The following is a 26339-nucleotide window of genomic DNA, read 5'->3' as shown; positions in this document are numbered from 1 at the left end:
TTTTCACAAACCGGGATATTCTTTTAACGTCCTATCCAAGGGACGACTCTAACCAAAGCTAGGCACTCATTTCCACCTGAGGAAAGTGAGGAAAGTTTTGTAAAGTGCCTTTCCCAAGGGCACAAGATCGTTGACATACTAAGCAGATTTGAATCCGGAATCTCAAGGTCCCGGACCAAACACCCTGCCGTTATACCACATGACCCCACAATTAAGCACACGCAATATTTACAAGCAGTAGTTTGTCTACCTGACCATTATCTTATCAAATGACAAAGTGACATAATAACTATCTATTGTATAGTTATTTAGTTTCTTTGTCAAACATAAGTACCATTTTAAGTCAAAAATCTAACTTGGACACACCAAGTCCTGGTTAGCATCTATAAGATAATGTAAATGGACTTTACAAAGTCTTCTTAAACCAACACATTTACTGATGACAGAAATAGGCACCATCTAGACTAAATTAAATATTTCACACAAGTTACACACAAAAAAATGGTCAGTGGTGAGATCAGTTCAACATTATGTCAAGACTCCAGAGATGACCGAACCGTATTTTCATCCTACATTGTTTTCCTTATTTTCGTCCATAAGGAGAGACATCCTCGAGTGTTTTCGGTCTGGAGAACAAACAATTATCCTCGATGTCAATCAACGCAGTCCTGTTTACGCTGTTGTGAAGGCTGTCTTTTACATATTAACGCAGTCACCACATGCCCATGTTCTATTCTTCGAAGGGTTGACTGGCAGGCAGTGAAAAATCCTCCGGCATGCCTTGCACCTCTCCATCCTTTCCAAACGCCTTCCTCGCTTGCAGACCACTGAGATTTGGTGTGCCTTGGTTGAAACGACTTTCGTTCTGCGGCTGGTCAAACGGTGTGAGTTTCCCTTGTTCGAAACACGTCTCCAAATGGCTCCTCATATGCCTGCCGTCATACACAACCCTGCTCACGTCTTGCCCCTCTGCGAACTCCACTGCCCAGGCGACGGAGATAGCTTTTTTGTGAAGCATAACTGCCATTCTAGGCAGTCAAAAATTGAACTTGGTAATCTATTACACCAAGTCTTGAAAGTTATTGTTGTTTAAAATATTTCATATCATGTATAGATCAAGGCATAACACACATTATTCAATATAGTAATAAGAGTACATTTGGTACCTATTAAATGAGATAAATGTACTTAAAGTCTTTTCAAACCTGTCCATTTACTGATAACAGAAGTATTTATACATCCTAGATCCTAGACTAAACTGCTGATATTACACGCACGAATCGAAAACACAAAAAAATGATCAGTAATGGAGGTGGGATCAGTGTAACGTTATATCAAGACTCCAAAGATGATCACTCCCTGTCTCCAAACGGTTGTCCTTGATAGTTCCTATTCAGTGCAGTCCTTTTTTGCGCTGCAGTATTGACTGTTTTTATTTACACATCACAGTAACAACATGCACATTTCCCATCACTGAGAGGGCTGACCGGCAGGCAATTGACGTGAAAGATCCTTCGGCATGCCTTGCAATTCTGCATCTTTCCCAGACGCTCCCTCTGCTGGCAGTGGCAGACCAGCGAGATTTGCTGTGCCTTGGTTGGGGCGACCTCTCTGCGACCGTCCTGACGTGGAAACGGTGTGAGTTTCCCTTGTTCGAAGCACGTCTCCAAATGGCTCCTCATCTTCCTGTCGTTGTACACAACCCTGCTCACGTCTTGCCCCTGTGCGATGTCCACTGCCCAGGCGATGGCGAACAGCCCACAATCAAAGACGTTCTTCTGACGCTGCACGTCCGGGAAGATGACGGTCAGGACGTTCCTTGCTTGGTCAGCAAACGCGGCGTACGACTGGTAAAGCTGAATCTGCAGAGATGGAGTCATGGTGACGCCGAGGCTGTCATACAGGCGCACCTGTCCGCCTGCACAAGATGATAGGACCCAGTGCTGGCTGCCGTTGTGGTGGATTTGTAGCCCCTTTCCTGTCATCTTGGCAAATCCGTCCTCACAGTGACCAACTGCAGGCGCCTCCAGCCCTTGGAGTGCCGGGTACTGGCGGCGAAGCAGCATCTGGGCAGCCTGGATGTGGTTGTCTGTCAGCATCTCGCCAAATGTCAGAGCCACCTTGTCATGAGTGCTCAACTTGACACTTGGCCACTCCACCTTGCGTTGTTCGGTGTGACGAACAAGAACCACATGAGCAAAACGGACTCTCCTGGTTGACGTCTTGTCACTTTTGCCGCCTTTGGATAGAATAGACTTTATTTTGACTTGGCTGGCTTGGTGGCTTTCTGGGGTGTCCTCCTCCTTTCTCGGGGACCTGGAGGCCACCTCCACTGGCGCCTTGCTCTCGGAGCGGGTAGCTTGACTGCTGCCGCTGTCTGCGCAGTTGTTTGGGGAGGCAGGGCGGACCTTGATGACGCGGTGGCGAGCATGAAGTTCCTCTGCTGCAGCATCGGGAACATCTCTGACAGTCGGCACAAACTCAGGCTCTGCCGGGAGGTCCTTTTCCTGCATACTGTGAAGATATGTTTCAAAATGTCAGAGATGGAGTGTTCAAACTGTCAAATATGTTCGCAATGAGTGTTTTTTAGAACCTTTCGTTTTATTTGTATCGTTAACAATTATCATCATAAAGTCAGTTCGAGGCTATTCTAGTTACAGTCACGGTTCCAAGAAGGTCACTCCATGCATCTTAAAGGGTGTCATATTCAAGTAGAATTTCTTGTAAGATATTGTACTAACTTGAGGTTGAAAAGCGACTGTCTCTTCAGCCACAGTTTCTCCACTTTAATCTCTACATCGATCAGACTGTCATGGAGAGTGTCCAGTGAGTCGTCATCTGAGCCGACGTAAATGATTTCGTAAATTTTGCTTATCTTTATCTTGAATAACTAAGTAAAGTAAGTAAGTTATCTAGAATAAGATCGTGCAATGACAACAATGCTAGGGGCAGAGAAAACGAATTGACTGAGGGAGGGTTGTTCTACAGACAGAATTGACCTGTGAAACAAAACTACGCAAGCGGAAAGAGCTAACAATATAGTGCAACCATGTAGTGATCAAGCATCTCGGTAGCCACTCGCAAATAACGTACGACTGAAACAATGATAGTCTTTCTCCGTCATGCACTGTGAAACAACACTACGCTACCTGCGGCTGGTGCTTTCCAGAAGCCGAAGAAGGCCGTGAAGCGTTCCCACAGCCCCTGGATGAAGTACCGGTCCTCTTCAGGCATGTCGTGGTTCCGCATTTCGGGAAGTGCGCTGTCGATGATCGCCATGGCAAAGTTCATCAGCGCCAGGAAGATGATGCAAATGAATGCGAAGAAGAAGATGGGGCCGAGGATGGGGGCTGCCTCCCGCAGCTCGTAGTAGTAGAAGTTTCCCAGAGACATCTGGAACAATGTGGAGAAGGACTTGCTGATGGAGCTGGAAAAAAAATCATTGTTTTAATTCCAAGCACTCGCAACCTGCGTGATTCTGTGAAAAATTAGAAATCATTTTAGCCACAAGATAAATATTAAATTTGCACAAATAGAATATGTTTCCTTACCTGTACTCTGTCACAATAAGGCCGAACTTGAGATATCCGAAAAAGCAGAAAGCTGACATGCATAGGAACAGGTACACAGAGAAGGAAGAGAACTCCCCCGCCATCCCTCGGAACACAGACGTCAGCTTGGCAAGGAACGGGTTGAACCTCAACAGCCGGAGGAACTTCATCATGTTGACAAATGTCAGGAAGGCCAGGAACCAGCCGTAAACCAGACTAATGTTCACCGCAGATCGGAAATGGTGGACTTGATCTTTAAAATAAAAGTATACATATCATTAAGTACTGTATTAGTTACAATAATTACCTTATAATACAATAAGTGTGATCCAAGTCAAGTATACCTACAAGTCTAAGAGCGTTTTTTCACATTTGCAAACATTGAGCAATGTTGAATTGAAATGTTCATGTAACGCAATTTTTGCATAAATTTGTTACACACCTTTCCCTTCCTTGATCGCCGCCAGAGCCCTTGAGCTGTAGACTGCCTTAAAGCCATACAAGGCAATGGCGGTGAAAGCCAAGAAAAAGTTGAAGATTTCGACAATATTCCATGCCCCCTTCAGGTAGGCCAAGCCGCCTGCGTGTGCCTTTTTTGCCTCTTTCCACAGTGAGTAGAGGAGAATGATGACGTAAATGATCTCCAGCAGGACATAGATGTATCCGATTGTCCCCGGCCGTTGATGGAGTCGGAAGGTCTGCACGTGGTGACGGGAGAAAACTCCGGCCGTCTCGGACAATTCGAACACCAACGTCAGCGATGTGAACAGATCCACGTTTCCATTGTAGAGCATCGCTTCCAAGAAGATGACCCTCGTGCGCTTGTCGATCCAACGGTTGGCCTTCAGGTCTGCTAGGATGCTGCGCATCTCGTCTGCTGATTTTACCAGGTGCAGACCGAAGCCGTCTCCCCAGTAGTGCGTCGTCACACCGTAGATGGGGAGACTGGGGTAGCCGCTGGGGACGTGGGTCCATCCAGGGGCTGCTGATTCCATCGCTGATGTGTTCTTGACCCTTTTCCATCCCTCCTCAAACGCTCCAGTCTCCTTGGTGTGTTCACCATACCCTGGTGAACATTCGCCAAACAAGTGCTGCATTGTCACAGGCACCGCGCACAGTTCTAGGATGACAGGAGAAAGAAACATAAAAAATCAGTCAGTCATGATCACTTAGTTACATTGTTATTTCGAGGAGGTTACAGAGCCTACATATAAGTGCTATTACCTCCTTGGTTATTTTGCTATTTTGGTATTACATTTATCCTTGCGTACTATGTGAACATAGATTCTTTCCGAATAGTTTGAAATAATGATCCCTTTTAATTTGTAGCTTTTCAAAATGCAACATGCATTTCCTGTGGTAAGACTGCATGATTGTGGAATACATTGAGGCATGTCATGCAAGCCCACAGCAAGTGTTTCATAAAGTGATTCCACCCACCTGGCTTTACTCTGCCCTGGACCAGGCTAGGTGGGTAGACCAGGACTGTCTGCCTGTCAGCTGTGAAGCCCCTCTCAAACCAGCGGGGCTTGTCGTCATTGTAGGAAGTCTCCGGGTAGAAGCTCTGCAGAGCGGTCTCGTTCAGCCAGGACCAGAAGGTGAGATGATCATTTACCTGTGAAGAAACAAAGCCTCGTGAGTTACCTGTACACAGTAATTGTAGATTCCTCAACAAGGGTACAAATGGCACCCATTGAATCCATGTTCTGATTACCATCTATTTTGTCCTTGTCAAAATTAATGGCTTTCCACTGGCTTCAAAATGTTTTTTAAAGTTTGTCTACAGGTGCCGGTAGCAGAAGGCGGGGTAGACCCAGGAAATCTTGGCTGGAGTATGTCAGGAAGGTGTACTGCGGCCTTGACAGTGTGGATCCGCTGGATAGAGCCGGCCGCTTGGAAGCGCGATGTGAAGATTAAGCCGACTGCTTCCAACACCCGTGTCAGGGACCTTAGCAGCAAAATAACCAAATAATGGATACTACTAAAGGAACTCACGTCGTCCACAGACTGCAGGAAGGTGTTGGTTGTGCTCAGTGTCTGATGGAAACCCTCTGTGGTGTTGTGGTATTCGTTGGTGATGCTGAGCACGAGCAGGAGGAAACAGCAGAACCACGCGATGTCCCACACGGTTTCCCCGAATCTCCTGTCCCTGCGCTGCCTCATTCTCGCTTGTTTGATGTTGGCAAGGGACCTCATTGAAAGTCGCTCCATCTTCCTCCTCATGCGAAATGCATCGCCTTTAGAAAGCATAGAATATCAAAAGGTCTGTATTTGTTGGAAGAAAAAAGCTCACAACCTGGATTAAAGACTGAAGCAACAAGAAATAAGATCAATTAAGAATACAGGGTATGACTGGGAGCACACTGAAACTACACAAAACGGCTTCCGTCAAACATGTGGTAACATGTGCACAGTTTACTTCAGCCTTTATATTATGGTAATTGTTCTTTTTTACAAACTGATGAGCTGAAACTTACAGTTGAAGCCTGCCTCCCTTTGTGAAGACACCACGTTGGCTTTAATCAAAGCGGGGCCCCGCTTCTTTTTAAAGATCTTCTTGACAACTTGCGTCTTGCCAACAAAGCAAGTCACGATGGTGAGGAGAAATATCTGTAAGACAAAAGCATTAGTTGTTAAAGTTTCTGACAGGATGTGGCTTCATACAAAATGTTCTGAGTAGCTCAGGTCCTATTAAACTAGCAAGAAATTTTGTGGCCAGATACCTTATACAACTACATGCAACATACATGCTCATAATTCCACCAGGTGCCATTTTACCGCCACCTCAAAAAACGTTGTTATAGAGGCCTTCTCAAGATTGTCTACCTAAATATCTGAATTGTATTACATTTATACTAGATGCTCAAGATAATCTTGGGAAGACCTCTTTTCTAATTTTTTTAGGTGGAGGTTGCAATTGAAATCAACAGAGCACATATCCTTACCTTTCCTGGTTGCATGACGAAGATGTCCGCCAAAAAAGCCAAGAAGTACCCAGACAGCCACCTCTCGGACTTGTCCTTGCCCCACTCCAGACTGTACAGCACGGTGAAGACAGCTGACCCCACAGCAGACAGCACCACCAGCACCCAGGCCACGTACTTGCACCAGTGTGGCAGGCCCTTGGCTGGTCCTTGCTGTGTGGGTGCCTCAGCCGAAACACCCATCTCCACATCTCTGACCCGGGGGTTGCCCTTGTTGCTGGGTCGGCTGTACTGGAACAGCAGGACTATGGCCCCGATGACGGGAAGGCAGGTGAGGCTGGCCATGATTCCCGTGTAGACTCCATTCAGGGTGAAGGAGAACGGTCCCAGGCTGACGGCCTGCACAACCTGGGTTTTTATTTCGTCCCTTAGCCACATGGCGCTGGACACCATGGACATGAGGAGGAGACTCAGGCAGCAGCCGAGCCTCTGGCTGCGGGTGAACATGCTATCTGTAAAGGAAACATAGCAGGGACATTTTTCATCAGAACAAGTCGGTTTTGTGATAAAGAATAAAACCAAAGCAACACACTCGATACACTTGATTTAACATTGAAAACAAGAGGTATTCATGCATTTAAAATACAGTTAAGCCTGATGTAAACAATAATAAATATATCAAAAATTACTATAATCAGGGAAATTTCAGACATATCTTAAATCTTGTAATATGATTCCCCAGTTCAGTAAGCAAAATGTTACCTTCAGGCATGATAGCGAGGGACAGGAAGAGGTGCTCCTCTGCCAGATTGCTCCGCAGACTTGCCGGGAACAGGAACCCGATGGATCGCAGGTCCTCCTCAGAGGCGACAGGAAAGGTCTTCACCACCTGCCCGTCCCCGCGGTCGGCTGCCAGCCACTCACCGCAGAAGAAATAGGACCTGCAGTTCCAACAAAAGGGAAATAAATCTCACTATGTTAGCCGTACTAGGCTTTGAAACAAAGAAAAGAACCACACCTTATGTGTTGCCTAACGCAAGCAATTGGACGTTGAATTATTGGGCAAGGACCTGGATGAATCTAGACAGCCAAGGAAAGTTGGACTGAACTCACAGTTTGCCTGTGGCTAGATCCTGCACTGCTGCTTTGTCCACGTGCCACGATGCACGGCTCCCCTCCCCACTGTTGTCGTGCATGAGCTGCAGCTGCTCCACGTTACCCAGCTGTTCTGCTGTGCTGAAGATCAGGGTCACCTGGCTGCCTGGGGTAAAAACCTAAAACAGCAACAAAAATTCCTCCTATTGGGACATGCCGTAAATGAATGTACTACAAGAAGTCTTCAGTGGATAAAACAGCAACAAAATTCCACAATAAATCTTCAGTGGGAAGTTGGGTAATGAAATGATCATAGGAGAAGCCAGTGCCAAATTTGACGTCCTAACCTTCTCTGCGATGTTGACCACTCTCACATCGGAGTTTGCTGCATCGCCGAATAGTTTGAAGGTAACGGTGGACTCTGTCCCAGCATGCCTAGCTGCACCTGTCCAGATGATCAGGCGGTACCGGTAGCCGTTCTGAAGGTCGTCCAACCTTACAGCGTGATGTAACTGTAACAATGTGTGAAGATATAGAACATGAATGTACATACTGACCCTGACTTCTCAAAGCTCATACTATATCATAGTCTTACTGAAGCTAAAGATAAGTCTATGCATACTAACAACATTGACTTATGAAAATCTTCCTTGTTAATGACACATTGCCCTTATCAGCAGAGCTACCCCTTTGTGATACTAGCATGTCTGCCACTGTCAAATTATATTGAATAAACATCAATACTGGAGAAAAATGGAAGAGAAATAGAAGTCAACAGAGTATAAAGATCTGGATAATTGATGATGTCTACTTACCTTCCTTTTCCCTACACGCTCAGTAACCTTTATCAGGGCTGATGTGAACGAGAACAGACAGAGCGCCACAATGATGGTTGAAAAGATGGCAACGTTGTCCACCAAACCGCTGAAATTCAACGCCCCAAAGTCTAGGGTGTTTGGCGGTGTGGCGAAGTCAGTTCCGAAGGCCGTCAGATGGTTGCAGTGGCAGATGGTACTGGTAATGGTGGACTGTTTGCTTATCTGTGGAAAGCGGAGTTAAGTTGCTGCAATCTCATGTTGCTGGTTCAAACAATGATCATTTGGGAAAACACTGAGCGATGTGGTAAATTCTGCTATAATAGTCAATAGGCTTTAAATTTGCTATCAATATCAAAGCTGTCCATTCACATGATCCAGCTGATTATAAGCATATCCTAACATTGAACAGAAATCCCGCACCTGGTCCAGTAAACTTTACATGTCATGTTTACATAGTGCAGACTATAAACAATGATGAATGCATCTGTTTTCTTTATCAAATTTCACCAACATGAGGATGTTATTTTCTGGAGGGTATGTGCTGAAGTGTTGTAATGATTGTAAGTACTCGTCGTATCCATTTTTTGATTATACTGCTGCTGGGATCCCTGAAGTAAAAGTTTCATAAAATCTTTTAAACCTGCATGTGTACATACCGCACAGCCGTCAGTCCTCCAGTCTTCCTGGGTCTCGCTCCAGTAGACGCAGCTCAGACGGGCCCACTGGATCTGGTAGGAGTAGACGTCATCGGTGTGTAACTCCTTCTCGTCAGCCCTCTTCTCAATTTCACACTCGGTCACTGGTCCTAAAAAAAAGGATATTATAACAGACCTGAGAAGGGTACAGATACTCGGATATCACCAGTTTTCAATGCGTCAACATCACACACACGTGTCATGTTTTTCTTATGACGATTCAATGGTTATACTTAAACAAATAAACAAATAAACAAACAAACAAACAAACAAACATCACATCATTATAAGGTCACCGACTTTAAAATACTGGGCACATTTTCTTTGAATTATATTCCCAAAATGACAGACTGATGCAGAAAGATACAATCAATCAAAAATCTCTAAAGACATTGGTTAGGAAGGTAAAAAGGTTGGCCTTCCAATACCGCGCCCTTGCGGCCTCGGTATTGTGACTGCTCGTTGCTTGTTGATAGATGAGTTACTAAACTCGGCTGTATTGCCAAATTGTCCTCGTCTGTCTGAGAGCAAATATCTAAAACAATACATACTAAATAACAGATATCACAAAATGTAGTTTAGATATGACAAACAGTGATCCCAGCTCATCTGTCAAGCACTTCAGTGCTAGCCTTGTGACATTAAACAATCAACCAGCATGAAAATTACTCACCAAGTACTTGGACTTTGATGTGGTAATCTACAGGCTCATGCTCTCCCGGGATGAAAATTGTTGCCGCTGTCTTCTCTGTGTCTTTATCGCCACTCAGAGTTTTCAAGGCACACTGCTCGGGTAGAACGTACGTCTCCGTGGACACGTTGTAGTTCTGGTCGTCAGGGCGGCCGCCGTACCTGCCAGACACGCCGTACACCACGCTTGTGTTCAGCGGGGTGATTGTGACCAGGAATCCTTCTGCGGTGCTGTTGAGCTTTAGCAAATGGTAGCTTGAACTTTTGTTTCCTGGAGCAGGGAAGGTGACGATTGTTGTGGCTAAATTATTTCCGGGGCCCCCCGGAATGGTGATATTGAAGTCTTCAGTCAGGTTGTTGAAGGCCACAGGGATGTCGTTCTGCAGGAGTGACAGTTCCATGACAGACGAACGTACCTGGTGCTCCCCGCGCCCCCAGGTGAAGGGGTTCCATTGAAACTGCGTCAACTGAAAAAAAAAACTCTTATGTCGCTACTGCTCATTAACTGTTTCAATCGTGCCCACTATACTCTGTCATTTGCCAATTCTGCTACTATCAGTTTTACATGAAAAGTACTGTACACATTGACAATCATTACTGTTAATCATAAATCTAGTGACAAAAATGATAGTTGACAAAAGCAATTTGAAACAACGATCAGAATTCAACATTGATATTTTCTTTTTGACGTTATCGGTGAAAAAAGAGGAAAGGCATTGATAGCCAGGACGTGTTACGTACCTTAATAGCGACGCTGTGCGGTGTATAGTCGCCAAAGAGTGCTGCTCTAGACGGAACATGGAAGCTCCCATTCCCGGTCTGCACCACCTGGCCTCCAAACTGGTCACCCCAGACCCTCTGCGCACGGAGAGCAACCCCTACCCTCTCGATGGTGACTGCTGGGGCTCCTGGCCTCATGGCGCCGATAATGGCGTCGAACAGACCATCCAAGATCTGGCGGCTTTCCTGGACGTTTTTTTGTCTCTGCAAGGAACCGTTGGGACACCATGATGAAAGAGTTACTCTCGCCCAGATGGACTGGGTCTTTCCTCGATCAACATAAGACAATGTACACCCAGTGTGTACTAGACGCCACAGCTAATGACATGTTTTAATCTAAAGAGAATAGTCGCTTGATAAGCAGCGAAAATCGTTTAGGAATTTGAACAAATCAAAACATTTTTATAAAACAAGGTATGTCCAATAACAATAGGCTTACCCAGTACTTAGAGAGCTCAAACCTACTTGTGGACGAACAGAACGGGTTCCGTAGGGCCAGAGCGTGTATAGATCATATCTTTACAGTATGTACGGTGAGCAGGGCCCGAATGGAGCAGGGGAAGGCTACCTTTGCCTGTTTCATTGATTTCCAGAAGGCTTTTGACTGGATAAACAGAGACCTTTTAGCCTATAGACTAATACAGAACGGTATTGATGGGAAATTTTATAAAGCTATAACGACTCTCTATAAGAACCCAGTAGCATGTGTAGAAGTGAATGAGTACCAGACTAAATGGTTTCCCACCCCCTATGGAGTTAAACAAGGGGATGTTCTGTCACCAACCTTATTTGCTATGTATGTCAATGATCTTGCTCAAAAAGTTAAAGAATCGGGGCTGGGTGTCAGACTTGATGATATGACTTTAAGCTTGTTGTTGTATGCAGATGACATCATTATTTTAGCAGAAAATGAAAATGATTTGCAAGAAATGTTAAACATTGTTGCTGAATGGTGCTCTAAGTGGAGACTGATGATAAACCAAGGAAAAACACAAATCATGCACTTTAGGAAAAAGGGAGCAAGAAGGACTTCTTACGAATTCTATTTTGGAGAGACAAAGATTGATCTTGTGAGTTCATACAAGTATTTAGGCCTCCACTTAGACGAGCACATGTCCTTTACCTCAGCTGCGAGTGTTCTCGCTGACTCTGCGGGAAGAGCCCTAGGGGGCATTCTCGGTAAAGTTAAAGCTCTGAGAGAACTTGGTTACCACGCATATACACAACTCTACGAGTCGTGTGTTTGCCCTATTCTTGACTATGCCGCAGGTGTCTGGGGATGTAAGAAATACGATAAGTGTTCTGTGGTCCAGAATAGGGCAATACGGTGTTTCCTAGGTGTACACAAATTTGCACCCATCCTTGCCATAACAGGAGACATGGGTTGGATGCCATGCGAAATAAGAGGGAAAGGAGCAGTAATCTCCTTGTGGAATAGACTTATCAATATGTCTAATGACAGACTTACCAAAAAAGTCTTTATGTGGGATTTGCAAAACCATGGCCCTTGGAGCAAGGATGTACAGAGAATATTTGTTAGTGTTGAACAGGAACACATTTTCCTAAACAACCTAAGGGCTAATACAAAGCAAATAAAAGAGAAATTGTTTGATATGTACCAAGAAGATTGGGCTTCTGACATATGGTTAAAGCCCAAACTGAGAACCTATAGATTATTTAAGGATGCTTACTGTACTGAACATTATGTTACAATGAACCTGTCTAAAAGCAAAAGATCCCTTTGTGCGCAATTCCGAGCAGGGATATTACCACTGTATATTGAAACCGGGCGGTATCAAGCAATACCTGAAGAAAATAGAATTTGCACAATGTGTAGCCTGGGTGAGGTAGAAAGCGAGACACATTTTCTCTTCTACTGCCCTTTTTACGACGACTTACGAGAAAGTATCTTTTGTAAAATGTTTGACAAATGTCCAAAGGTCATATGGGAAAGGGATGAATTCAGAATGAAATGGTTGTTTGCAGAGGGGGTCTCCGAAATTTCTAACTTTATACGCAAAGCTTGGAACAAAAGGAAAAGACAATTATACACATGAATACACAACCTGTCCACTTATGTACAACTATTAGTGTACTATTACATTTTCCTTATTTTCTGTATAAACTCTGCTCTGTTTAGCTCTGCGAAACCCTTGTTTGATGTCCTGATCTATGCCTTATTTATGCCTATATATTATGATTTGATACCTGGTCTGTTATTCAATTTATATACTGGTTACCGATTTTATTTCAGTCTACTACTACGTTTTTCCTTATGCTCTGTATCAACTCAGTTCTGTTTAGATTTATGAAACCTTTGTTTGGTGGTTTTGATTTATGGGATTATGATTTGATATCTGGTCTGTTATCCGATTTGTTTAATAGCAACCGATTATGTTCTTGACGCTCTTCTTATTATAATATCCTATGTTCAATTATGATTTATATTATGTGTGTCTTATAAGCCCACGTGGGCTGGGCGTTCAAACGCATGACACGTTAATAAAATTCATTCATTCATTCATTCATTCATTCATTCATTCATGTATGTCCAAATAAAGCACAGTTGGGGTATGCAACGGTTGTGATCATCTCGTCTAAAATCATGTAAGTCTCTGTTGGGCTACATGTGTCTACGTCAAGGTAATAACCGTCTTTGGTGTACATTTTCATATCACTTGAAAGGATTTGTTGTTTATCATCCATTGCACGAAATCAAACAAAGAAGAGCGGCTTACAAAGTGTGATTTGAGTCATGGAAAAGAAAGTCTAACAAAAACTCATCAAACTTAAGATACTATGTAGAAAAAAAGCATTAACATAGAACAAATAAAGTGTTATTATAGTAATGATTTTTGTTACCTTGGTTTGTTTCTCCTGCTCTTTTTCTTCCGCCTTTTCAAGGCGCTCCTTTGGAGAGAGACTCTGGTCTTCCTCGAGATCAGATGTAAGATTCCCATCATCCTCATGAACATCTCTCTCTGGTTCCTCAAGCATGGAACCAACAGACTCCACAAGAGCTGCAGTAGAAGCAAATGTTAGCATTTAGTGATGAATGATTGATATCATCTGCAGACCACACAGATTAAGATTGAACAATTGCTGCACATTCCAATTTTACATCAAACATGTTTACACAATCGCTAAGGGACAATCTCTGACACTTATTCAATACAGATAATTACGAGCTTCATAAATTATTACAGATGACAAATTCAATATTAATCTATATTTTCGTTCTCATCCTTAAGTATAAGTTTGTTTCATTTGATCTTATATGAACATCACTTTTTTTACGTTGCTCGTGTCAATGTTTATGTTTCATGTCAGGAAACATTGAAAACACCTTTCAGACATCTTCTGGATAAATAAATAAACTTAAGAAAGTACATTACAAGAAGCATATTGTGACTAATGAGCATGCCATTGTACTTACATCCTCCCACCGACTGGACAGTGGCCGGGTCAGACATGTCCAGTTTGTCCAGTTTGCTGGTGATGGACTTCAGAACACCCAGGGCCATGTCCTATAGGAAAGCATGCGTGGTAATTGTTAGATACTAAGGCTTTTTTTACATAAAATTTGAAAGCAACACTTTTGTTGCTCGACCAGCATCTAGACAGAATATATGCAAACATGCTTGGCAGATTTCTTCTAATGAAAAACTGAATCAAATGTATTTGTGATGGAAAATAAGTTGATAACAAACATTTTATCACAAAAGACAATTTGATAGTACATGAAACGTGAAATTTTGAATGTTCAAAACATTCAAACAGCCGAACGTGATTATCAATGATCGATGTGTCCACCCTTCCATGCTGCAGATGCTAACATTGAAAAATAATGCTTAAGCACTGTAGTACAATAAAGCCAATGCGTAATATGATAGGCACAATATAGACAGGCCAGACTCAGAGAAAGAGCATTCAATTTGCAGTTGCAGAGTAGTTATGGTCGTAGGCGAGGAGTCATAGTTGTAGGTGAGTTGTAGGTGTAGATGGGGAGATGAGGAGTCAAAAGATTATTGTCTTCTGCACAGTTGCAAGACATGGGTAGCCATTTCACAGTTGCACATGAGGAGTCAAACAGTTCAGCCTATCGTTGACTTTTACCTTATCCTCCTGTGTAATTCCCGGACATGACTTAATGACAAGCGATGATAACTCAGAGATCATTTGCACTTGTTCCGGCGTCTGGGTCCGACCAGTTTCAGACGCCAAGGCTTTAATTGCCTTCCTGCACATCTACATGTACAACAATATGGATAACTAGATTGAACACATTCCTGTCCTTATCCTGTTACACACATCATAGTTCATCGTTCTCAGGAGAAAGAAACATATGTCCAGAATGTTCCCCAATGTTTTAAATTTACAGACTAACATAAATTGCTTACCTGTGCCCTTTCCTCAGTAGCTGATGTTGGCTGCTCCGACGCAACAGCATCTCCAGGGACATCTGCATTCTTCTCATTAATGAACAACAAATTTTCATGATAAAGTAGCTCGTTAAAAACAAAATTGCATTAAGGCAAAAGCTTATTGTAATTGATGAATCCTATTTACACTGCTCGGAATTTTCAGTTGACTCTAAATTGTCCACTCAGCAGTATTCTGTTTACACAACTGAAACTCTTCTTCATGCCACAGATTTTCCACCCGCACCAAAATGCAACTTTTTCAAAGACTATCCCTCCTGGGCCATCATGGTACTGGGCTGATGTGGGCAGGTTTACCCGCAGCACCATAAGCATAATATACTCTTCATAGATTTCAGGAAATGATAGTTCACCTTTATCCGAGGGGTAAACTGTATCCGTTGTTGTTAACATCATGTTTAGGGATATCAGGTCAATGGACGGCGGGTTAAAACTGCAATATTTTGAATGTATTGCAGTTTGGAAGTACCGTTTGTCTGACTGATATCCCTTTAAAATACCTGTTTTAAAAGACAACAGATATAGGCGACCCTGCAGATAAAGCTTAACTAGCGTTAGATCTCTTGTTGAGAGAATAACAATCATCATAGCTGGTGTGTTACGCCTAATGGCGGTTATACCGGCTATATAGATACAGATACAGATATAATTGAGTGTGACCAACCTGAGCCAGCATCTTGAGTACATCCTGTGGGTTTGGGGAGACGGACGCTGCATAGATGCTGTCAAGGTCGTTACCAAGAGCCTATTGAATGGAAATAAAAAAAATCGAGGTCCCGTGTTTGAGGAGAGCCAAACCTGAAGCAGGTAAAAGAGCACGCCAAACTTATCGAGAAGAGTATGGGTCCTTCCTGGTGTACAGAAAGTACAGTGACCTTTGTATGGTCAAATATAAACTACAAAATAAGTGGATTCATGTGCGTGCAGTCTGTAACATCTATTATCATAATACCGGTACGTTTACGACGATTTCTCTAGCCATACTGATTTGACAAATTGTCAACGCATCATTTTCTCCAGTTACATGTTGCTGTTATAGGTTACCCTTGCCACTTCTTCTGTGTAACTTTTCTGCCACTCTTGTCCTGCTAAAAGCGTAATATTGTAATTGTAACACGCCGCGGAATTACACGGCGAACGGGCGCGTGGTTGGGAGGGGGTAAAAAATACCGGTAGGAAGAAACACGGCACAATTAACTGCCGCTATGTACATTTATACATCCTCTGATGTTCCTGGACCTTTTCTGTCAGTAAATGCATAAAACATAAACCTGCATGAGCATACAGAATGTCATGAGAAAACGGACGTACATGTATACTGTCAAGAATTTTCGTTTAACTTCTGTCCGTCACAACCGCTATGACGTAACACTTCACTGCTAGCGTAGATATAAAAATGGCGGGAAAATGGCTGCGTACGTTCAATTTTCCCCATTCAGTCGTAGATCCGGGCTATTATGCAACGGTTCTTCACACTTTTACATGAGTTGTAGGTCACCAACAGAAATTCAAGATTGTTGTTGAATCATGTTCGTCTTGTGCCGTGAGCATGTGTAATTATGATCTATAAATTTGGCAATGAATGTGACAGTGTGTTCGTCCCACGACGAGCTGCCTACCCCGAAAAAGATACTGAAAACTTTTGGCCTTGTTGTCTTCGAATGCATTGTTATCGATGCTTTGTAAATGATGTATTGGACACCTAGATGTCTGAAGTGTGCACAGCTCAGAAATAACTATTGTTGCATGTGTAGATCTCTTTAAGTTCCAGTATTTTTAATCTACCGGTATAAGTCTTACTACCGGTATTATGCCAATGCATGTTACTCTTCAACACAAACCTGGTCTGTTAAGCAATAAGGTGGTTTACTGGGTATAAAATGCAAACAAACAAACAAGCAAACAGACTGCATACCTGGTCTGGTGTCTCCTTGGTACCCACTGGTGGTCTGCTGCTGGTCTCCTTGGTTTCTGCACAAAATAGAAAAAATGTCATTTAATCACTGAACGACTTTTTCCTTTGAAATTTGCAGATGGCACTAAGCATGGATATCTTAGATTTAAAAAAACTAGAGAGTGCGATTCATGAGTAGATCTTACTGTTGATGGAAAAGTTTCAAATTCTTCATCAAATATAATGATCTCTGGAAATAAGATCATTGTTAAGGACCATGTTCAGATCAACACCAGTGAGTAGTAATTACCAAACATACTGTTCTATTGTACTAGATACATTGGCACACTGGGTACATGGGTAACACTTGTCTATATACATTGGTACACAGTGGATACATTGGCATGCTGGATACATAATTTGTTATACAAGATACTTTGGTAGATTTGATAGACTGCCAGGGATACATCGATATACTGAATGCATCGATACCTCGTTACCTACATGTAGATACAAGGTACACTGGATACATTTGGACACCAGATACATTGGGGCACTGGTTTGTAAAACATTGGTTGAATAACAGCAATTCATATTGTATATTACAGCTGCATCATATTGCATAACCTTGCGAAAAGTGGCCAGGGTGCTCAGTGGTGGTTTTAGTGACGTCATAGCTAACAGATGAGGACCCTCTGTCGTCATCAAAGCCAAGTCGTACGGTTGGAGTGGATGGTCTGCCGGACACGACTGTGGCAGCTGTACAGAAAAAATGACGAAAGCATTTGTCAATGTCTAGATTATATTTTTTCTAAGGTTTAATGAGGTAATTACGATACATACACCACAGTTCTACATTAATCTCAGGGAAAAAATGTTGATATCGTTACTCTACATGCAGGTTTCTAGAGTCCCTTTTTATAGGGCTTTCTATTATATGCTGTTTTCTTTATTTTGTGATCTTTTTGTCTTCTGAAAGACGAAAAGGAAACATCACAAAACAGAAGGCCTGATAAAAACACCTAAAAGACATAAGGAAACCGCCAGAGCCGAACTTCTGCTTGCGGGACTAAATATTGTTGCATATAAAGCAAAAGCCATAGACTCGACAAGTTTGATAAAACAGTGTCCATTGTTTAGTGATGTAATGTTTATTCTTTAAGTGCCTCAGCGTTAAACACATGACCATATACCTCCGTCCCGCTCGTCTTCCCACCAAGTTGACGTCACTGGTCCCGTGGAAACCTTGGTGGAAAGGAGGCTTGTCCTCTGGCCTGTCTGCTCTGTGGTATCAGCAGGGGCAGGCGTTGTGCTGGGTACAGCAGCTGGCAGAGAAAAGGCTTGTTGAAATATTTAACTTCAACCAATTTACAAAAATATGATAGAACTGTTAAATAACACCACAAGAAGACTGTAAAAGTTACTGTATTTGACAACGTACGCAATTCTGTTCAGTATGAGGTTGCAGCCTGTAACCAGCATGCCCGAATGATGATGAAGATTTGTCCACTTTTAATTACATAATTTACCATTATACATACATAATTATACATATCTCTCTCTCTATTATATATGATTATGTAAATATAATCCTTCTAGATAATTCTACATGATATTTTGTCTGTGTTTTCTGTCTTTCATACATTTTGTATTTACTAAAACTGAAATTGTGCCAACCTAAGTATACGATTTCTTTTATTACATATAACAGTGTATCTTAGGCCATGTTGATTTGATGATATGGATGACATCCTCTGGGAACCCCAAAACTGAAGGGAGCGTGTGAATAAAAAAAAAACAAGTTTGAAAAAAGTTGTGGATGTTACTTGAAACGGCTGACCCTGTCCATATCCAGTTTCTTTAGCAGCTACTAATTGGAATTTGGTTGATTAACACAAGTGCAAAAAAATCTCCCCCACAGGCGCAAATTGCTCCCTATGAAAATGTACTATAATTTTCTTTGTATAATCCTTGAATAAATCGTATCGCTTTTAAATCACCACAGCCATGTAAGCTGATTATAAGCAATCACTGGTTCCAAATTGAATACTCTTGTATTCAGAGACTACGTCTGGCTTTATCCACTAGTATACAACAAGTAAATTCCCCTACCCGTTGTCGCCTCTGTCACTGCTGCCTCGCTCTGTGACCTCCAACCGCCTGATGAGAACAGGGCTGTCACTCTGATGACATAAGCAGTCCCCGGTGACAGGCCAACCACCAGAAACGATGCCTCGCCTGTGCTCTGATTGACAGCTGTCATCATGTCTAGCCCAGACACCACGACACGGTATCCCTCAAGGTCAAGGTCAGGATCAGGGGATGGAGACCACGTGACCTTGAACCCTTCATCCGTGATGTCAGTTACGGCGAGGTCCACTGGCGGATCCACAGCTGCAAGAAAAAGAATTGAAATAAATAATGTTGCAAAATGTCTACAAAGTAGGGGCTTGTTGGCGTAATGGCAAGGGAGTTTGGTCCAGAGCCCATTGGTCCTGGGTACGAGTTACCTGACATGCCACTGTGCCATAGACACAGTGGATAACAACCCTCGCCCCCCGCGGCCTCAAAAAAGCTTCCTACCTATAGGACCTATACCTATAGGACCTACCTTTGCCTTCAGTCAGAGCACCGCAAATAATTATCGTGAAGTTTTAACTCAATGATTTAGATGTTTTTTGTGACCATATCCTAGCATTGCAAAGGATGATTGGTATACTAAAAAATGCTGATTGTCCTAAGCGGTGCTATGATATAGCTAAAGAAAAGACCTGTAAGTATCCAGTTTGTATGTAACTTCACGGAGATTAGGAATACAGATAGAGAATTTGTGAAACAGAGGAACAATGATATCGTCACACACGATACCTTTATCACAAAGCTGTGTTTTCCATCCGTCCTGACACCCAGCCGAGCAGACACCTGACATCGGATCACAGTCTTCCCCGCCCAGGCAGTGGCCGCACACTGAGAAACATAGAACACAGCATCAACATAATAGCCGACGGTGCAATGTTCTTTTAACTAGATTTTCATTTCAAATGTTGCAGCTTGTTATTGCATCACTATAACTTCATTTAAAACATTTAGTGAAACAAAATTATTACAGATATCGATCGAATTTATCTCACTGAATATATTTTTCCACTGTTTGTGACTGACAAGAGAGATACTATTACTGAATTCACATGACCCAGAGGCAGGGCCGTTAACCACTGTATCTGTATCTGTATTCATATAGCCGGTATAACCGCCCTTCGGCTAACACACCAGCTTCTGTATCTGTATTTATATAGCCGGTATAACCTCCCTTCGGCGTAACACACCATCTTCTGTATAAGTGTCTGTATAGCCGGTATAACCGCCCTTCGGCGTAACACACCAGCTTCGCAGGCACGCGGCAGCAGCTGGTTATATTACACTGAACGACCAGTCACACCTAACTTTTGCACTTCTATTTGCAAGCGTTCTTTAAGGCTATCTAAAGAAGATACCCCTACTGTGCTTGGTGGATTTTTGAACACATCAAATACGTTCAAGAACTATCTATACTGTCAACTGACTGGGAAAACAAACTTTAAGGTAAACTGGTAAAGAAATACGTTCAAATTCAGGAAAATCTCGTAATTCGCTGCTGCTCACCAACGCGCCTGCCCAATTAACCAATTATCTGTCTTTATTCACTGGACAACGCACGTTATACTTAAGGAGAAATATCTAAACCATCTAATTACGTTACCTGTGCATGTTTTGCCATTCCCCGTAAACCCCTCCAGACAGACACAGTGGTACGTCCCAGGTTGGTTCGCGCAGTAGGCGTTTTCAGAACACGAGTGCTCACCGGAACATTCGTCCACATCTTTGGATGGAAAAGGCAGACATATCATTGTCTTTCCTAGTCAGTATCCTAAATGGCTTTTCATTTTTAAAACTTTGCGAGTAAGATCAAATATCCTGCATATCATCCTATTGTTTTTCGTAATGCTACATATCTTGGGGGTCACTTGACAGGTACCTAGCTGATACATTTGTATTTGTGACCAAATACATATATTATTCTATATTTTTTATTTATTCATCATCACAATTAACATCCCCATGATCGATGGGACTGATGGATTTATTCTAAAAAATCTGAAATTATAATATCTGAGTCAGTTATACTCGAACATCACGTTTCATGCTTAATACTGGAGAAGTGTGCAAACTGTGCAGAAATATGATTCCATCCTGTGTGTTTTCTTTTCAACCACATAAATAAAGCTTGAAGACATCAGATATGAATGTTGTTTAGGACATTGTCACCTTTACAGCCGCCTGCTCCCATCTGGAAGCCTGGGAAACACTTGCAGTCAAAGGTTCCATTCAAGTTGATACAGTCAGCATCAGGTCCACAGATTCCGGGGCTCGCTTCACACTCGTTTACATCTGGGTTAACGGTTAAATCAAAACACTTCTACACAAGTTGCAATGTTTCTACTGTTCCATCTTCCAATTATTGGTATCATCATTTCCGGTCCATCCTGCCACTGTGTACTTTTTCCCCTGTGTATCACTTTTCCATTGATCTGTACTCTCATATACATCCTCATTATGATCCAATCACAACTGTTTGATTATCGTTAGATATTATCTCACAAATGCTGCATGTACATTTAGGCTGTCCATTACTCATGTGACCTGTCCAAGGGCCTAACCAAATAGTTACTTACACTACTTGATTCATATGATATTATCCTATTTCAAAATCTGCAACGCCATATTAACAACTTCATGGGGACGGTATAACAAGAATGATGCAATATGGTCGTCAAGGTTGATTTTGCAAAACGAAAATATGTGATGGCAGAAAAAGACAATCTGGCCACCCAAGCTGGAACCACACATTAAATCAACCTATAAGCGCATGACAACATTAAATATGTAAAACCTGAACATCCTCCACTAGCGAGACCATCTCCTGTATATCCAGTGTTGCAGGTACAAGTTGCGTCTAGGGCAGGGGCAGGGTTATCCGTACAGGTGGCCTGGGCGTCACACGGATTGGCCAGACAGGCATCCACGTCTGAATAGCAACACCAAACAGTAATAGATATTAGTATCTTTCAGAAAATGTGGAAGGTGTATATTGGTTTATATGTGCACAGGGTTGTAGCCAGCCTGAAATCATTTTTTTGAACCTTGATTTTGAATGGGAATCCTATCGAGCACCGAAGGCATGGCGTGACGTTGCGCGACATTTCTAGGGGGTCTGGGTCCCAGAAAATTTTTAGATCAGGACCCTTTGAAACACTATTTCCTGCATTTTGAGGTGCAAATTTTGCTCGTAGACTAAGCTGTTCAATGGCGTCTGTTTTGGTGAAGAAGAACACATGGGTTTCAGTTTTTTTATATCTTTACATATCAATTTTTGTCTGTCCCAGGGGACGGAATGGGGGAAACTTTTTTCAGTCCCCAGCTGCAAAATACCTTCAAAGGACTGAAGGACAGGTGCTGGCTACAACCCTGTATGTGCATATGATAAACAAACAAAATACCTGCACATCCGGTTCCGTTAACAAGACCGTCTCCTGTATATCCAGTGTTGCAGGTACAAGTTGCATTGAGAGCGGGGGCAGGGTTATCCGTACAGGTGGCCTGGGCGTCACACGGATTGGCCAGACAGGCATCCACGTCTGAATAGCAACACCAAACAGTAATAGATATTAGTATCTTTCAGAAAATGTGGAAGGTGCATATTGGTTTATATGTGCATATCATTACCAAACTAGAGTTCCGCGAACACATACCTTTGCCAAATGAATCAGATTTGTTATGTAGAATGATGTCTGTAGACATAGATGTGTCACTCATTACAATTTTTTTATATGTTATTTGATAAAGTCAGACAAACTTTTATCAACTAGAGTTCGTTGACCTCATACTTCCATGAAATATCAAGAGCTTTTGCAAATGTTATCCGTCGTTCCTTTCTAAAGTTATTGAATGAATGTTCGCTACAGTACCTAAGCAAGTTGCTTGCAGGCCCATTTTCGAACTTGACCTTCGTTTTCCTGGCCCCTACCCACCTACCAAAATCATCAGCAACCATCCAAAGTTATCCTTTTTACTCACACAGCGACAGACAGACAGGCAAACACGTTCAAAACATAACATTCTGCCATCCTGGTGAAGGTAAGAAAATACCTGTACATCCGGTTCCATTAACAAGACCATCTCCTGCATATCCAGTGTTGCAGGTACAAGTTGCATTGAGAGCAGGGGCAGGGTTATCGGTACAGATGGCCTGGGCGTCACACGGATTGGCTAGGCAAGCATCGATGTCTGAATAGCAACACCAAACAGTATTTAATATTGCTATCATTCAGAAAATGTGGAAGGTGTATATTGGTTTATATGTGCATATGATAAACGAACAAAATACCTGCACATCCGGTTCCACTAGCAAGACCATCTCCTGTATATCCAGTGTTGCAGGTACAAGTTGCATCTAGGGCAGGGGCGGGGTTATCCAGACAGGTGGCCTGAGCGTCACACGGATTGGCCAGACAGGCATCGATGTCTGAATAGAAACACCAAACAGTATTTAGATGTCGGTATCATTTCTAAAATGTACAAGATGTATATAAAAATGTTATTACCATTACCAAACTAGAGTTCCGCGAACACATACCTTTGCCAAATGAACCAGGTTTGTTAATGTAGAATGATGTCCGTGTCCTAGCACAGGGCCTCCTCACTGGGCTGTAGTGCGGTTTTGAGGTCAAGGGTCAATTTTCCAGTTTCCCGGAAGTTTGTGCCATTAGATTCATGGCAAAATGTGCTTTTTTTTATAGTTGAGATGGCGGGCTTTCATATGAGGGTATGTTTGTGTGCCAGTAACGTCAGAAAGTTGAGTTATTAACAGTAACTGTTGCTTTCTCCTCTTTTTTTGTATACTAATAATGTTAAGAGGCTGTATATTGAATCACTGGCAGATACCCTGAAGTGATCCAGGTATCACCCTGCCCTCCCCCTTTTTAGCTATTTTGGGGCTGAATACACTTCCATATGTATGAAATATGATCCCAGGGGACATGCCATGCTGACTTTGTTGACAATTTCCTATATTTTAGCTGATTTTGGTTGACTGGTGTGCTAATGGGCACTGCTTACAATGGAAATTGCCATTGGTGAAAAATGACTTGAGAGGGAGGATGGACTCTAGAGTCTATCACTCTTCCATTTGACCTGTATTCTATTCATAATTTGGCAATTGCGAAAGTAAATTATGAATAGTCCAGACGAGTTCGGTTGGACGTGAACCCCGTTATTTGGCAACATCCCAGGGGAGGAGCCGCGAAAGCGGTCCAGCTCATGGATACAGGAGGTGTGTTACTAAGCCCCATTATCTTGTGTTTTGGTAACTTTTTTGTGATGTTAGCATGATGTAAGCATGAGGCAGGTGTCATGACAGCATACCAGAGTCTGTCAGTGTCATTTTCAGAAAAAAAGATGAAGAAAGTGGTGTGTGCATTGCGTGAAATTGGCTTTGACCTACTTTTATTAAGTGCCCAGCACACACCTTCTGAATGTACCTACAAAGCCTATGAAACAACACCTCATGACCAAATTTCAGGTCCCTGTCACTGTGTAGGCAGTCTCTGTGTGTCAGAGTGACTAGCTTTTGGCATTTCTTGGCGTACATCATGCCAGGTTTCTTGAAAACAGCTCTTGGTGTATATGCCCTGCCCCCCCCTCCCCCCGTGTACACTATTTCACATGCAGTAGATATCTGGCGGTTTCTAGCGAGGACCAATCAGATGGCTGCTAGCAGGTCACTGACCGCAGTCGACAATCAGCCAATGGCAGCCCAGTTACGGGCTAATCGCACCCCTTGTAGCGCCCCTAGTTTCATGTAAATGTCCTAAACTCAACCCAAGCACATTTGAGTTGCTATTTTGAGTTTCTTCTGTATGTCTAGATAGATCAGCTTGAAAATACTCAACTTTGAAAGTTTGATGATCAAAACGCCTCGGGACTGTAGAAATGAAGTTTTACACTTTCAATGGTGCTACGCTCGCGCTAATGGAGCGGTCGCTACGTGAAGGAACAGATCCCGACGAAGGTGAAATTTGTCGAGTTGACCCAACATTTCCCAACAAGATCAAGTTCTCCAGGAAGGGCCGCGTACTAAAATGGAGGGACATCGAATCTAAACTTGTCCTGGATGAGGATTTTATGGCGCATTGTGACGCCCCAAATTACAGACAATCAGCGAGAGAAGACATCGAACGCATTTTCCAGGACAGTCACCTAACAGCGCATCCCGAGTCTTTGGTTCACCGGTCATGGCGGGAGACATACAAATCGGTAATAACAAGCAAAAAAACATATTTGTCAACGATCCTGTAAAAAAATCATGACTAGTCATTATACAAAAATCTTTGCTAAGCGCCAATAACACCTTTATAATTGTCACTGTCCAAACATAAACTATAAACGTTACATTTTTAAGTTACATCAAGGAGATTAAAAAAACACATCCTTGGTTACATATAGCATGGCCGAAGACCTTGATACAACGTACTCAGTTTAGAACTGAGTGAAACATGTTGCATATACTACACAAAGTTACACCGCGATATGTTTTGCTGCATATGCTTCGTCATGTCAAGGAGGTTCTATCTTCGAAAATAAGATCCGTTCTGTTACATATAATACAGTCAGCGTAAATCACGCACCATATAATCGGTCATTCTGCTTCATTTTGTTTATTTCATTTGTTAATCTTCTTGTAATTATGCAATAGTAGCTGACAACACACTTGTAACTTTGACAAAGACGTTCACATGTTTGAAAGGTTCTATGTGATGCAAAACCACTTCCAGAATTTGAATACGTCCGTCACCTAGCTATGTAAACACGATAATTTATTCATGCTGTAGAAGAACCACAAACATCCCAGGCAACCACAGTCGGTAACGACGATATTGAGTTTTGGGATAATGTGACATTATCCATCGTTGTTATTTTGTAAAACATAAAATAAAAACATCACGTAGTTCTACTGTACTTCTACAAGTCACAACTTGAATCTTGTAACCGTAGTAGGTAAAAAGATCTCTGAATCTGATGACCCGTGCGCAACGGCTGTAGTAAATTGTCAAATATGACGTTATGTACTCAAGTCGTATTGTTTTTTTTTCAGTCCTTTCTTCTATTCTATATTACCGGCATTGAAAGGGACCAGCTCACAAAATACATGCTGTAAACTAAAGGAACCCCTACAAAGATTTCCTTTGTAATGTATTGACGGTATTTAACAGCCAGTAATCGACGGACAATAGGCGTGAAATATTCCTCCCTCAGCCCCTCGCGTGCCACCAGTTTAGTGTTAATTAGTTACTCTGCATTTGAACGAGCGGACTTCATGGGCGTTGCCCTCGCTAGAAATCTACTGAATGGGAA

The 26339-nt window shown here is 42.5% G+C and overlaps 2 protein-coding genes and 1 long non-coding RNA gene across 4 annotated transcripts; all 3 read right to left on the bottom strand.

The window, feature by feature from the left end:
• Nucleotides 1-2122: 2122 nt before the first annotated feature.
• LOC118422505 (polycystic kidney disease 2-like 2 protein) lies at nucleotides 2123-4667 on the bottom strand. Of its 2 annotated transcripts, none has more exons than XM_035830128.1 (4): nucleotides 3994-4667; nucleotides 3552-3804; nucleotides 3150-3427; nucleotides 2123-2514 (listed from the first exon to the last, which is right to left on the bottom strand). In XM_035830128.1, the coding sequence occupies exons 1-4, from the start codon at nucleotides 4646-4648 to the stop codon at nucleotides 2258-2260; spliced, it is 1443 nt and encodes a 480-aa protein (XP_035686021.1). In that variant the 5' UTR covers nucleotides 4649-4667; the 3' UTR covers nucleotides 2123-2257. The 2 variants fall into 2 exon arrangements, with proteins under 2 accessions (XP_035686021.1, XP_035686022.1); XM_035830129.1 differs by lacking the exon at nucleotides 2123-2514 and adding an exon at nucleotides 2551-2838.
• Nucleotides 4668-4884: 217 nt separating this feature from the next.
• LOC118422957 (polycystic kidney disease protein 1-like 2) lies at nucleotides 4885-10691 on the bottom strand. The gene is made up of 12 exons (XM_035830843.1): nucleotides 10515-10691; nucleotides 9757-10240; nucleotides 9045-9193; nucleotides 8386-8610; nucleotides 7918-8082; nucleotides 7589-7749; nucleotides 7238-7416; nucleotides 6497-6987; nucleotides 6029-6161; nucleotides 5547-5788; nucleotides 4992-5166; nucleotides 4885-4916 (listed from the first exon to the last, which is right to left on the bottom strand). The coding sequence occupies exons 1-12, from the start codon at nucleotides 10689-10691 to the stop codon at nucleotides 4885-4887; spliced, it is 2613 nt and encodes an 870-aa protein (XP_035686736.1).
• Nucleotides 10692-14976: 4285 nt separating this feature from the next.
• On the bottom strand, nucleotides 14977-16968 carry LOC118422525. The gene is made up of 3 exons (XR_004831923.1): nucleotides 16911-16968; nucleotides 15660-15740; nucleotides 14977-15022 (listed from the first exon to the last, which is right to left on the bottom strand). It is a non-coding gene; the product is annotated as an uncharacterized LOC118422525 (long non-coding RNA).
• Nucleotides 16969-26339: the final 9371 nt, after the last annotated feature.

Source organism: Branchiostoma floridae, chromosome 9, assembly GCF_000003815.2.
Source record: "Branchiostoma floridae strain S238N-H82 chromosome 9, Bfl_VNyyK, whole genome shotgun sequence".
In the NCBI taxonomy this organism is placed as follows: domain Eukaryota; kingdom Metazoa; phylum Chordata; class Leptocardii; order Amphioxiformes; family Branchiostomatidae; genus Branchiostoma; species Branchiostoma floridae.
This window is presented reverse-complemented; position numbering and strand designations above follow the sequence as displayed.

What these genes read in the sequence shown, in the direction of transcription:
- LOC118422505 (XM_035830128.1), bottom strand. Translation starts at nt 4,648, where the DNA reads ATGCAGCACTTGTTTGGCGAATGTTCACCAGGGTATGGTGAACACACC. An exon ending in CTTATTGTGACAGAGTACAG is followed by an intron (nt 3,428 to 3,551) that starts GTAAGGAAACAT and finishes TTTTTTTTCCAG; the next exon opens with CTCCATCAGCAAGTCCTTCT. An exon ending in CTGGAAAGCACCAGCCGCAG is followed by an intron (nt 2,515 to 3,149) that starts GTAGCGTAGTGT and finishes ATATCTTCACAG; the next exon opens with TATGCAGGAAAAGGACCTCC.
- LOC118422957 (XM_035830843.1), bottom strand. Translation starts at nt 10,691, where the DNA reads ATGAGGCCAGGAGCCCCAGCAGTCACCATCGAGAGGGTAGGGGTTGCT. An exon ending in AAGGGAGGCAGGCTTCAACT is followed by an intron (nt 5,789 to 6,028) that starts GTAAGTTTCAGC and finishes TGCTTTCTAAAG; the next exon opens with GCGATGCATTTCGCATGAGG. An exon ending in TCCTGCAGTCTGTGGACGAC is followed by an intron (nt 5,167 to 5,546) that starts GTGAGTTCCTTT and finishes GTTTCTTCACAG; the next exon opens with GTAAATGATCATCTCACCTT.